The sequence below is a fragment of the Choloepus didactylus genome, chromosome 21 (assembly GCF_015220235.1).
Source record: "Choloepus didactylus isolate mChoDid1 chromosome 21, mChoDid1.pri, whole genome shotgun sequence".
NCBI lineage: Eukaryota > Metazoa > Chordata > Mammalia > Pilosa > Megalonychidae > Choloepus > Choloepus didactylus.
Window position 1 is genome coordinate 16148576 of NC_051327.1, and position 13151 is coordinate 16161726.

The following is a 13151-nucleotide window of genomic DNA, read 5'->3' on the forward strand; positions in this document are numbered from 1 at the left end:
AATCAAAATATAAATAAAGTTTAAAGTATAAAAAGATTATAGAATTGGCATGACAGTGGAATAGAACAGAAAGTCCAGAAATAGAGTCATTTACATAAGGGAATTTAAAGATGACAAGGTTGGTAATTCAAATCAGCGAAGTGGAGGGTGGGGGGGGGGCAGTGAGTTTTTAAAAAATGGCGTTGGGATAAGTGGGAACTTGTTTGGGAAAAAATAGGAATGATCCTTAACTCCCACCTCATAGAAAGCTGAGTTCTAGATGGGTCAGAATTTTAAAGATTGGAAATGAAACTAAAAGAGTACTAGAAGAAACCATGCGATACATTATTTAAAGTAATAAATACAAAAACCAAAAAAAAAAAAAAAAAAAAAAAAGAAATGTTGATTTTTTAAAACCATGCCTGGCAAACAACACTGATAGAAAAGTCAAAAGACAAACCACAAATAGGGAAAAATGTTTACATCGTCATATGTAAAAAGCTTCTAAAAATCAACAAAAAGATCAACAACCTGATAAGAAAGAAATGGGCAACAGCTATGAGTAGAAAAGGAAATAAAAATACCTCAACCTCATTCACAGTAACAGAAAGGCGAGCTGAAGTTACATCAGATAATGCCTTTTACCTTTCAAGTTGGCAAAGATCAAAAGTTTGATGAAACAGGCTGCTGGTAGTTTGTGGAGAAACACATTTTTAATCTCTGCAACTTACCGCAGCAGTGTTTGTAAGAGGCAGAGACCAGAAACAACTCACTCTCCTTTAGTAAAATACATGATGGAACCTCCACGTAACGCAGCCACATAAAAGAATGTACTGATACGGAAAAGTCTCCAAGATATATTATTATTAAATGGAAAAAAGTAAGGTGCCGGCCAGTGGGGCAGACATGTACCATTTGGTTACCTACTTGCTTGTACGTACATACAATACCTCTGGAAAGGGGACATAAGATGGCTAACACTGTGCCTTCAGACAGGGAGACAGCCTGGGGGACCCTTCACCATATACCTTTTTGAACCATGTGAAGTGTTTACCTATTTTAGAAAATGAAGTTGAAACCAAACAAAATATAATGCACTCGGCACATTGCCTGGCACTCAATAACCGCGAGCTGCTGCCATCCTCACCGGGCTTCTGGGAGGAGGCAGTGGCTTGTGCACACAGTGGGTGCCTCCTACCAAATGGCAGATGATGCAAAAAAAGGTGCCCCCCACTCCTGCCAAGATAGAGACAGCCAGACTTCCTCAGAGCCCCGAGTTCCACCCCCCAGCAGCCACTCACGCTCCACCGTCTCCTTCATCCTGATCTTCTCCTCTGAAATGTCATTCGACTCAATCATCTGCAAGAAGAGTCCCTGTAAGTGGGGCGCTCACCCCCCGCCCCCATCTCTGTCCCCTGCACCCCAGCCCTGGGGACAGGGGTTTGCAACCAGTCCAGCTGGTACACCTACAGTATAGAGACCTCACCCCAAAAAAGGGGAACTTTGTGGTGGCAGGAGCTCAGAAGTCCTCCATGTGGCCTCCCTGGTGACAGAGGACACCCCCGTGCTCCCAGCTCCCCGAAGGCTGCTTGTACGGCTTCTGAGCAAACATTTTCTACCCTTTCCTTTGTTGAAAAGGTTTAGCATATTAGAGAGGTCTCTCTCCCTGGGACACCCTCAGAGGTCTGTCCTGTGACACTGTTCCCATCATCTCCCAGAGGTGAGCCTCCTGGCCTCGGTTTCCCATTCATAAAAGAAGTGTCAGCCACCATGGTGTGCACAACAGCAGGCCCAGGGCTGGCTCCAGAAAGACTTAAATGCTAGTTCCTTTCACTCTAACACTTCTTTTTAGTAATAAGCCCAGAAGCCAAGAAAGAAAAGATTGATTAAAAATTTTTTTTTTTTGCATGGCAACCTCCCCACTGCTTCCTGGCAGAATTTCAGGCCTCCTCTCCTGCTCAGGCTAGTTGTCCTCTGAGCCTGCAGTTTGCCAAAGTTGAACACTGTGGGATCAGGATAGCTCAGGGCTGAGCAGGCCGTCATCTCTTTCTTCCTGCCCCTCGTACTTCTCTTCATGCATCCCAAGCCCCATTTTAGTCTCAATTAGTCGTGATTAACTAAGTCCTGTAGATCTTTATTTGAACACACTGCAGTAAAGATGAGGCACCAAAAAAAAAAAAAAAAAAAAAACACCACCAAAAAACCCCCACATTATCCTAAACCCCTGACTCTGGAAGGCCCAGTACGTGTGGAAAATCAAGAGCTGCACCTTCCCGAGGTCACCACCTATGCCTCGGCCCCAGACCACCTGTGACTGAGGGACAGAGGCTGGCCCCAGGCTCCCGACCCCTCACTCTGTAGAAGTTCAGCAGCACAAAACCTCCTGCTAAAGGAATCCAGGGTTCGCCCTGGCCCAGAGCAGCCCATCAGCTCCCACATGCACGTCAGCCAACCCAGGGCTCTTCCTTTCCCTCTGCCCAGGATCCCACAAAAAACAGGCCCTCCCCGGGAGAAGGGGCGGAGAGGGGGCTGGGGGGACTGCAAGGCAGACCTCCTGTGACACCAAAAGGCACCTGTCCGAGGAACCCCTGGAAACTCAGTACTCCAGAAGGGCCACACGCTGGTTTGAATGTCCCCAGGGAAACTGGAAGCTCTAGAAACCCTGTGGGGTGCCTTTTGTAGAGGCTGTAACCCAGATGTCAGCCATCCCTTCTTTAAGATTTGAATTTTGTTATCCAGCATGCTTGGTGCACCCCTGAGGCTGTGTGTGTGTGTGTGTGTGTGTGGTGCGGTGGACACCAGCTTTGCCACAGGCTGTGTGCACCTGGAGGAAGTTACTTCATTTTGGAGTCTTGGTTTTCTCACCTATGAAGCGGAGCCAATGCTGATCTCCAGGGAGTTATGGTTCAAAGGAGTGGCATGTGCCCAGGGACAATGCAGGGCCTGGCGCAGACATGGCACCCAGAGCCCCTCCAAGCTGCCTCCTGCCCACCCCCCACCCCGGAGAAGACACAGCCCACGCTACCCCGGGTCTCAGCCTCCTGGGGGCTGGGAGGGGCATGCTCAGCTGAAAGGATTTCTAGATTGCGAGCAAAACTGATACCAGTGGTGGCCCCTCTAGCCCCTCCCCCCCATCGCCCCAGCCTTCTGGACTCCAGCTCTGGGGAACCACACGCACTGGGCGAGTGGCCATTTGACTGCTGCTAAGTCTAAGTAGGTCTGGTGGAAAGGGGGCCGCCCCTCGGGTTCCCTGGGCCAAGTGTGCACATTGGAGGTGGGAGCCTGAGGCCTAAGGATGGGCCAGGGCTTGCCCCCACTTCCGTGCCAGCCCCACAGTGTAGAGCCTGAGGTCATGGGACTAGGACCTAGGAGAGACCCAGGCGCCACACAGTAGGACACAGCTGGGTGAATCGGGGGACCACTTGGGGACTGGGAGGGAGCCTGTTCTCCACACTGGGGTACACCTCTCTCCAGGCCTGGTTTTGGGGGGGGGTGACCCAGACCCCCTTGCCCGCTGTCACCCGGACTAGCTCCTCCATTGCTCCCGGGGCTGGGACACAGAGGCCAGCCAATGCCAAGGCTCGCCCCACCAGACCCCGTGCCCAGGAATCTGCTGCCCGGGGACCCTGTGCAGCCCGGTGCGAGGGGCAGCCGCCTACATTGGCGTGCTGGGAGGAGCACAGGGACTCCATGGCCTGCAGTCTGTTCTCGGCGACCAGGAGCTTCTCCCGCAGCCGCTCCGCCTCCTGCTTGCTCTGGGCTTCCGAGCGCTGCAGCAGCTCGTAGTCCAGCATCTTCTTCTCAGCCAGGGAGATCTGCTCTTTGAGGAACTCGATAGCCTGTGCCTGGCCCCGGTACTCCGCATCCAGCTTCTCCAGCTCATGGACCCGCAGCTCAGCGTCACGGCGCTGGTCCTGGGCCTCCTGAAGCTCCAGCCGGTGCTGGCCGGCCTGCACCTCCAGCTGGGCCTGCCAGTGCTGCCCGAGCCCGGCCAGCTCCTCCTGGGCCTCCTGCAGCTTCTGCCGCAGGCTCTCCTTCTCCTTCACGTGCATGGCCGTCTCGAGGTCGTGCTTCGCCTGCAGGTTGCCCAGCTCCAGCTGGTGCTCCAGCTTGATGCCCTCCATCACGGCCTTCAGCTCCCCGATCTCCTTCTGCTGGGCGCCGGGGCCCGAGTTCAGCGTGGCCTTGAGGTCCTCCAAGGACTTCTGGTGGTCCGAGGCCAGCGAGTCCAGCCTGGACTTCCAGTTGTCCATGAGCCCCATGTTCTCACTGGTGGCCTGCCGGACCTTGTCCTTGAGGTCCGCGACCTCCTGCGCGTACTTCTCGTTGGCCACCCGGAGCTTCTCCACCTCGGCCTGGTAGGCCTTCAGCGCCTTCTCGTACTTGTCCCGCAGCGCCCCGCTCTCCCGCTGGTGCTCCTTGCTGGCCGACAGCAGCCGCTCCCGCAGCCGCAGGGTCTCGGCAGCCTCGGGGTGGTCTGCGGGTGGTGGGCCCGAGTGCAGGAGGCACTGCTGCAGCTCCTCGATCTCGCCACGCCGCAGGCTCAGCTCCTCCTCCAGCTGGAGCACCCGCGACTTCTCGGCCACCGTGGTCAGCTGCCAGAGAGAGGGAGACACAGGTCAGGGGGGCTGCGGGAGGGTGAGGGGGGTGGGGTGGGGAAGGGGGTGTCTGGGCGCTTGAGAGGAAGGTTGGGGAAGGGAAAGGACACCTCCACCCCCATGTGGGTGCCAGTGTCCACAGCTTCAGAAGACTCCCCTGAATTTATGTCCCCATAGCTCAGGGGGCTCAATGTTCCCACTGCCCAACATGGCTTGGAAGAAACTGGTGGTTAAAGAGATCACCTGGTTGAGGTTAAGGCTTTCTTTAAGTTAATGCTATTTTTAAAGAGCAGAGACCAAGAGTGAATTTTGCCTTGTCTTGCTCTAGAAAGGTCCTTAGCCTGGGCTGGCTCACAGAGGGGCTGCCTGAGGGTGGCAGCAGCTGCCAGCCAAAGGGTCTGGGTTAGCACCTAGAGCAGAACAGATTTAATTCTCCTAGACCCGTCCTCTGCTCAAAAACCCTGAGATCAGAGGCTCCATCTCCAAAAACCCATCTTGATCGTGGTTTTCAGGCTTAACATCTTTTCAGGCTTCACTAATTTTTGTTTTTTGAAGTTGTCCTTTAATTGAGTAAGACTGTGTTGGTTTTTTCTGAGCAGGACAAACCCCAGATGGAGACGAGGGTCTGGAGGCCTGCAACCTGCCAATGGCCACCGGTCAGTTTCTGCACACAGGCCTTTGTACATAAACACAAGCACATGCAGCCACCAGGCCACGGCTGGAAGGTGGAAAGGGACCCTCCCCATGCATGCACACACTTGCTTGTGTGCTGAGGCCACACGCAGAAACCAAGTGCCTGCTGGCTCCGTACCCACATGCTGGTGGCTGTTTGTGTTGCCCGGTCACCGCTGGCTGGCTGCTTAGCTATGTCGCAGGACGACTGCAGCCAGGCTGTCTGCTGGGCTGGCCAGCTGCCTGGGCAGGTTTGCCTGTTTAGGGCCCTGGCCCCAGGGCACACACGGTGGGCGTGGGGGGAGGGGGCAGCTGGGCTTGGAGCATCAACTCAGAACCGTGCCCTGGGACCTGGGGGCTCTTGCCCTACAGCAGAGCTTTCCCTGACCTGGATCGCACTCCGCACCCATCCTATCACCAAAGTCCCTTCCTTGGGAACACCCCATGCCAAAAACTCCGACACGCCCCCAGCCCCAGGTTGGCTCCCCCTGCCACCATATTTAAACCCTCCTGGGCCAAAAATACCTGGTCCCACAGCCCCCCACCCTCCCGCCTTCCCCGGCCTCCTCAGCTGGGCAGAAGGGAGGAGAGGATAAATGCTCTCTGTGCCTGCCCATGGGAGGGGCAGAACATTCCAGAGAGGTTCCCATTTCTGAACACGACAAAGCCTTGTTGTGGCAATGCACGGGGAGGGAGGAAGGGAGAGGGTCTCAGCCAGTGGGTCCAGAGGCCGAAGGCCAACCCCACCCCCCACCAAGCAGCACTCGTCAACGAGCAGGAGAACGTTCCTAAATCTCTCCTTCCCTAGGAAAGGGGGTGCAAAAAAAAAAAAAAAAAAAAAAATGACAAGAGCAGCCAAAGACAGAGAATAAATCATAAAACAGAAGAAGCCGGAGGGGGCCCCAAAGGGCAGAGGCGCTGCTGGGGCCGGGAGGCGGCGGGCGCGTTACCCTGTTGTCCGCTAGTTCTCTGAGCAGCCGCTCGGCCTGCGCCTTCTCCAGTAGCAGGCTCTGCTCCAGCTCGCCAATGCGCGCGTGCTCCAGCTGCGTCTGGGTCTGGTCCACCCGGGGCAGGGGATGGGGAGACGGGGAGAGGAGCATGGGGAAGAGGAAGCCAGAGAGAGAGAGAGAGAAAAGAGAGAGAAAGAGAGAGAGAGGTGGGTGTCATCTTCCATGAATAAGGCAAGGAGGGCAGTCAACAAGAGGAGAATCAGCTCAAGGAAAGAGAGGAGGTCCGAGGAGGTGGCAGGGCAGGGCCTGAACCCACCTCTCGCTGCGTCCTGGTGGGGGTAGGTGGGAGGAGCTGCAGCCGTCGAGCCCGGTGGGCCCCTGAGAGTGTGGTGGCCACGGGTCCCGTTGTCCCCACCCAGCCCTTCCCCTGGCAAGTCCTGCCACCGGCTCTTATTCCTCCTCCCCATCAGGGGACCTGCGTTTGTTACCCATTTTAGACCTAAGAGGGCCTGAGGAATTGTTTGATGAATGAATAAATGATCCCAGGATTCCTGGTGCCAGGGCCTGGGCTGAAAGTGGAAGAAGCAGCTGAAGGGAAGGGATTTTGAAACACGCCCACACCACTGCGATGCCTGTGGCCGGGCACACCCCAACCCCGCGTGTGGCATCCGGGTGGTGGCCGGGCTGTGCCTCCCGCCGCCCTGCCCCGAGCCCGGCCTCCCAGTGCCCACCCTCCGGGCTCCGCGGAGGTCTCCTGGTCTCCGGAAAGCACAAAAGCACTTTTGTGCCAGCTTCACAACACCCGCTTCACACGTTAACAAAGCCCGACATTCTTAGGGTGCCGTAAATGGCATTTCAATTTCCCGTAACAGATCCACGGAGGGCAGCAGAGGGGGCAGGGACCTGCTCAGGGGCACTCAGAGGAGTTGGGAAATCAGGACCAGCTTTGGGACCCTCCACCTCCTGCGAGTCGCGTTACTCTCCGGGAGAAACAGGTTAAAGTGAACTTGTATGGCAGCTCCGAAGAGGCAGGGCTGAGAAAAATCGCCTGTGTGTGCAAAAGCAGTAACACCCAGTGCCAGCTAGGGTGAGGGGAGATTGGTGAGGGTGTAAACTGATACGAACCACCTATTTGACAAAAATCCTGGTACTATAGAAAGAGCCTGTGATCTTATTTCAGCAAATTTTCCTAAAGGAATGACAAGAAAGACTGTCTAGACGGCAAGCGCTAATGCTAACATGCAGCTGTACTCAGTCTCTTCCAGAAAACTACAGGTGAACGGTGGAGCCTCATTCCTGCTTCACAGGGGCCACATTCCACCCTCCTCTCCCCACTTGCTGCCCACCCTTCTGGGCGATGAGCGCAGCAGCTTGGCCCCGGCCCCTCACCTTTGGGGACAGGACCACAAATGTGGCCCCAGTGGCAAAGAAAACCCTACAGCTGCTTCACAATTTCAAAGGCAACTTCCCTTGATCTCTCCAATCTAGGGTTCCTCCCCACCACTTCTAGAACTTCTAACCTCCTGGCAACAGGCAGGACTGTGGGATGGGTGGGGTCCCTGTGGGGTGACTCCAGGGAACTGTTTTGGGGGCTCATGAAATTTAAATGAATTCAACCATAGGAGGTTTCTTTGCTTTTGTTTTGTTTTTCCGGTGGGGAGTGGGGCAGCTTCTTGGTTTTAGGTGGGTGGGTGACTTGGGCTCCTGCTCTGCTCAGGGGCACTGCCTGGCATAAGAAGGGGGTCCCCATGATCCTGTCCCATGGGGGTGATACTCATAAAACCAGGGACAAGGTGTGCAGGGGTGGTGCCAGGGCTGATGTGTTTCTGTTTCGAGTGCTAACTATAGAACCTGACCTCCATATGACAGTGTGTGTGTGTGTGCGTGCGTGTGTGCGCGTGTGTGGTGTGTGTCTCCACTGTCCCCCACCTCCCTGGAGGGAGAGGGAGGGGCCACTCCCGGGACGGGATGCACCCAGCTCAGGATGGGCCAGCCACCAGGGCCCATCGGCCGAGCACTCGGGCCTCCAGATTCCAGACCCAACCAGTAGTGGCACCCCGTTTCCCTACCGCGATGTGGAGCAGTGGAGAGGCTCCTGGAGCTGCCGGACTCCCCAGTTCCCTACCCCAACCCAAATCCTAGACGGCTCAAGCTTTGTCTCTACCCTGGCTGCAGTGCTTTCCCCTCACCTCCCACACACGTGTCTACCCTGCTTCTAGGGTGCAGGAGCTGCCACCCAGGGGCACCTCTCAGGGAGCTTGGGGCTTGTGTTGTTAATTAACTGGGCCAGGAGGGCCCCCAGCCACGCAGGTGCTCCTGAAGGACAGAGGCACCACGTCGCACCGCTGGGTCTCCCTTCTGACCTGGGCAGTGCACACAAGTTCTCAATAAGTCCTTGATTCTGAGTTTGTGAAACTGGTTCTTTCTGTAAAGGTGGGTATTCCTATGCAAATGAAAAATAAGATGGAGCTACTATTGATCAGTAACAATACAAGAGCCCTGGACGGTTAAAAGACAACAGGACCTAACACCCTGCCTAAGGCAGGCCGCTAACGGTCCTCACCCCTGCCCTGGGGTGGGGGGTAGGTGACCTAAAGCTCCAACCACCAGTTCCTGCCCTGCCCTGGCCTTGGGCATAGACCAGTGAACTAGGCAGACAGGGCTTTACAGTCTCATGAAGGCTGCAAACAATAAACAATAGGCAAGATAATTGCAGATTGTGCCTTAGGCTTTGAACAGAGCTCTAGGGTGGAGAGGAGTGAGACGGAGTAAGATAAAGAAGCCAGCAAAAACCTCTCTGAGAAATAAAATTTAAGCTGAGATCTGAAGGATAAGGAGGAACCAATTACTGGGGAGAAGGGGTTGGGGGGAAGGTGAGGGTTTCAGGCAGAGGAACTGTGTGTGCAAAAGCTCAGAGGCAGGACAGAGTGCTCTGGGTCCCAAGAGGAGCCCGACCCGCCTGGAGTCTGATAAACAAGGGGCAGGGGTGGGGGGCAGGGCGGGAGGGGTGGGGGGGCCCTCTAGGGCTACTTGGGGCCTTGGTTTCACCCTACAGAGAAGGTACTAGAGGTGTGCACAGGGAGGGGGCACGGCCTGATTTACACTTTGGTCAGATGATGCCTGGGATTTGCTTCCAAATAATACGACGGAGTGCAGAGGATGGGGCAAGGCTGAAACAAGATGGACCATTAGCTGATGATTGGTGAGGTTGGGTGTTGGGTAATGGGGGTCAGTATACTGTCTTCTCTACTTTTAGGTAAGTTAAAAAACTTCCCAACATTGAAAGTTTAAAAAGATATTTTTTAAAACACCTTTCTGGCTTCAGTGTGCAGAACAGGCAGTGGGGGAACACAAGAGGACAGAGGGTGGTGGGCTTGAATGAAGCACAGTGCCATGGACTGGCCCAGGTGGGTGGCCGTGGGGACCACGGCAGGAGGAGTGGGGTCGATTTTGGAGGCAAGCTCGAGAGGACTGCTGCTGGAGGGGTGAAAGGAAGGCGATCCAAGACGAATTCTAGACCTGAGCCACTGTGGGGCTGGCGGGGCCGGTGACTCTGCCGGGGAGAGACGGGGTGGGGGAGGCAGGGGTCAGACACAGAACACTGTTCGGAGGGGTTACCTATGGGATGCCTTCTGCTTACTCAGCCCCATGGAAGGGCCAAGGAGCCCGGAGACAAGCCAGGATGGGCTCGGGAGGCCGGGGCTGGAGAGACACAGGCACTGCGGGCTTATGAGGGGAACGGGGAGCCACAGGCTGGAAGCTGCCTCCCGGGGCCCCCAGGAAGCGCGCAGGCTGAGAGCCAATAGGCCGCGAACGCACCGGGAGGGCAGGAAGGAGGCGCTGCCACCAAAGGAGGCCGAGAAGCGGGAACCGGGTGTCGGGGAGGGGGCCCCTCCTGCAGTCGGAGAAGGGGGGATGGAGGAGAAATGGGAGGGCAAGCGACTCCCCACATAGAGATGGGGTGACAGCTGGAGGGGACCAGGAGGTCGAGGAGGTGTTCTGGCTTTTATTTTTGATTTTTAAGACGGGTGGGGATGAGCGGAACTTGGGGTCACTTCGCCTTCGCGGCCGCCACGAATAATTCCTACAATCCAAAAGCTAATGAGGCGATTACCCTGTTCTTCCGGATGAATGAACTGCCTGTCACTGCCTGCCCCGCCCCCTGCCTCTCCCTGCTAAAGCCGATTGGACCTGAGATGGGCACCTGATCCAAAGCGTACCGCCCATTGGCTGGCCTAGGGCCAATTGGAGCCTGGGCGGGGCCGAGCCGGGTGGCGGCCCGTGGAAGCGCGCGGCGGGGCGGAGACACCCGCGGACACGCCGTGGGAAGGACAGACAGACTCGTAGCCTGATCAGAGTCACAGAAACAAGGAGGAAGCCCCTGAGCGAGGAGAGAACGAGTCCCCGACGCTGTTTCGGGCTCCAGTTCCCTGAACGCCCTGGGGCTGGGAGGAGTCCCTGCAGCCTCTCCCGGGACCCCCGCGCGCCGGGGTCCCCACTCCTGAGCTTTGCCACTGCAGGAGCGCAGGCGCCCGGCACAAGCACACGCCCGCCTGGCTAAGAGGGAAGGAGAAGTTAGAAGACCCTGGTGCTGAGCCTGCGTCTCCCACACCAGCCTGTGCCCTGAGCTCTGGCAGCAAAACCAGCTCCCGCGGAGGCAGTGAGCCCAGGCAGATGACACGTGTCCGCGCCGCACCAGGGTCCCCCAGGGACAGGACTAACCCACGCACGCTTTTGCTGGTGCGGCCCTGGAAGTCTTAGTGTGACACTTTCAGGAAATCAGAAACCATTATTTCCAATCTGAGCTCAGCCCAGGGGGTTTGCCCATTGACTTGAGCATACACAACCCCCTCAGCTCAGAAAGGGAGAGGGGTCCGCAGAGAGAAAGGTCCAACCTGGCAAGGGGCCCTCCCAGGGGGCTGAGCCCAGGAGGTGGGAGTCCTGGGGGCTGGTCCCAGTTCCTGTGGACCTGCTGATGACTTGGGTGGGTCCCTTTGTCTTTCTGGGCCTTGGTTTTCCCATCTGTAAATTCTGTGACTCAATAACAAGCTACTTCTAATCAAAACTTTACCTGGAACCCAAGAGGAACTAAGGGCCCAAGGGACAACTTGAGGGCTTTTTGCAACAAGAAGGGATGGCGGTGGGGAGGGGTGTCTAGCACTATGTCCTCAGGCCCAGCCCTGTACCCTCGCAGCCCTCCGTATACCCAGCACCCCCACCTGGCTGCCGACACAGGAACCAGGGCCCCTCTGGGACCGTCCTGGTGACCACTGGATCCAGGCTGGGGCTGAGCCATTCCCACCTCTGAAACCGAGTCTCTCAGACCTGCCCCTCTGCTCGACAAGGATGTGACCCGCGGCCCTTCCCCACTTCTCCCTCGCAATCCCCCCAACCCCCTCCCAGGGCACTCCGAGTTGCTGCCTGGACCCAGCTGGGCCTGGGGTGCCTGGTGAGTCTGGGGGAGCCTTTGACCGTTACCTCCAGGTCTCCCTTGGTGATGGACTCCTCCTCCACGCGGAACTGCAGGTCCTCCACCTTCCTGCGGGGAGGGAAAGAGGGGGGCTGATGGGCGCAGAGAGGGGCGGGCCCACCACAGGCCCAGAGTCCAAGCTCCTGGCCACGCAGTGGGGAGTGCACCGCAGAGCCCAACAGTGGACAAGGCAGAGCCTCCTGGGACCCCCAGACCCACCAGCCTCCCAACCAGAGACACCCCCACCCCCCGCCTCTGCCATGGGGGTATTCAATGCAACGCCCCCCCCAGGTGGTGGTGGGAAGTAAATGGCAGGATGGACGGCAAATGGTGACGTTAGTGCTCCCTGTCCTTGTCACTGTGGAGAACAGATGCTGCCATGCAGAACAATCTATGGGAAGGGAGGGAAGCAGGGTGGGTTTCCTTCCCTGCTGACCCCACTGTCACCCACAGGCCTCAACAGCCAGGCCAGGGTCCCCATCCCCACTTCCTAGGGCTGCCCCCTGAAGGTGAGGGCCCCCAGTGCCCTGCTGCAGGAGGGGCCGTCCTCAGGGAGAGCCACCCCTCCTACCTGGTGGGGCCTCTGGCCATGGGGAGGGGTGGGCAGGGAGGCACAGACCCCGCCTCCCCATTACAGCCCATAGTTCCCAGCACACAGATGAGGAATCTGAGGCCCAGGGAGGGCAGGTGACCACCTGAGGTCCACCAAGTGCAGGACACGCAGGGCCATCTTGGGACTTGCAGCCCAGCCTTTCCGGAGTGCAACTCCCACGACGTCTTTAAGCCCTGCTTTTGTTTGCCGGGATCAGGCGCGTCACCATGGGAACCAGAGGTGTGGGTCCCCATGACCGTCTCAGGCAGATATAAATAAACCCTCATCTCCCCAAGTCAGACAGTAACAACAGCCTGTGGAACACATGCCTCGGCTGAAAGCCCAAAACACAGACCCAAGTGGGGGCTGAGGCTGGGGGTGGGGCACCTGCTGTGGGGGGAAGACAGGGCAGAGGCAAAAGTCTGTGCATCATTGGGAGACAGAGAGGGATTCCAAATTCAAGGAACACCCTCCCCCTCCCAACACTCTAAGCTCTGAGCTCCCCCGGGGTCACCCCAGGCCTGGGTCAGGCCAGAGTCCCCACCTGGCGTCTTTGGTTGGGGGAGCAGGTGGGGCTTTGGGTCACGCTTGCATCTTTTGATGGGTTTCTTAGGTCTCGCCCAAATCTTTCCTGCACGTCATCCTGGCTAGGAGCTGACCTGGAGGTGGGGTGGGGGGCTGGGGGCTTCTCCCCACATCCCTGGAGCAGCCTCAAACCCACACCACAATCCCTGCTCGCCACTGGCACAGGACAGAAGGAACCAGCATCTCCACCAGCTGGCGGTGGCCTCAGGAGAGTCCCTTCCCTTCTCTGAGCCTTGGTCTTCTCATCTCTAAGGTGGGGGCAGCCCACCTGCCTCCTGGGCTAACTGTAAGATTAAGAGCCACGA

The 13151-nt window shown here is 57.1% G+C and overlaps 1 protein-coding gene across 3 annotated transcripts in view; it reads right to left on the reverse strand.

The window, feature by feature from the left end:
• The window catches only part of CLIP2 (CAP-Gly domain containing linker protein 2), a 75286-nt gene that overhangs the window by 12520 nt on the left and 49615 nt on the right, over positions 1-13151 (reverse strand). For 2 of the 3 annotated variants that reach the window (XM_037814455.1, XM_037814456.1), the window contains exons 8-11: positions 11678-11738; positions 6200-6304; positions 3639-4574; positions 1281-1338 (exon numbers count right to left, since the gene is read on the reverse strand). In XM_037814455.1, the coding sequence (XP_037670383.1) occupies positions 1281-1338; positions 3639-4574; positions 6200-6304; positions 11678-11738 (1160 nt within the window). The remainder of the gene's footprint in view (positions 1-1280; positions 1339-3638; positions 4575-6199; positions 6305-11677; positions 11739-13151) is intronic. The other variant, XM_037814457.1, reaches the window with a different exon arrangement.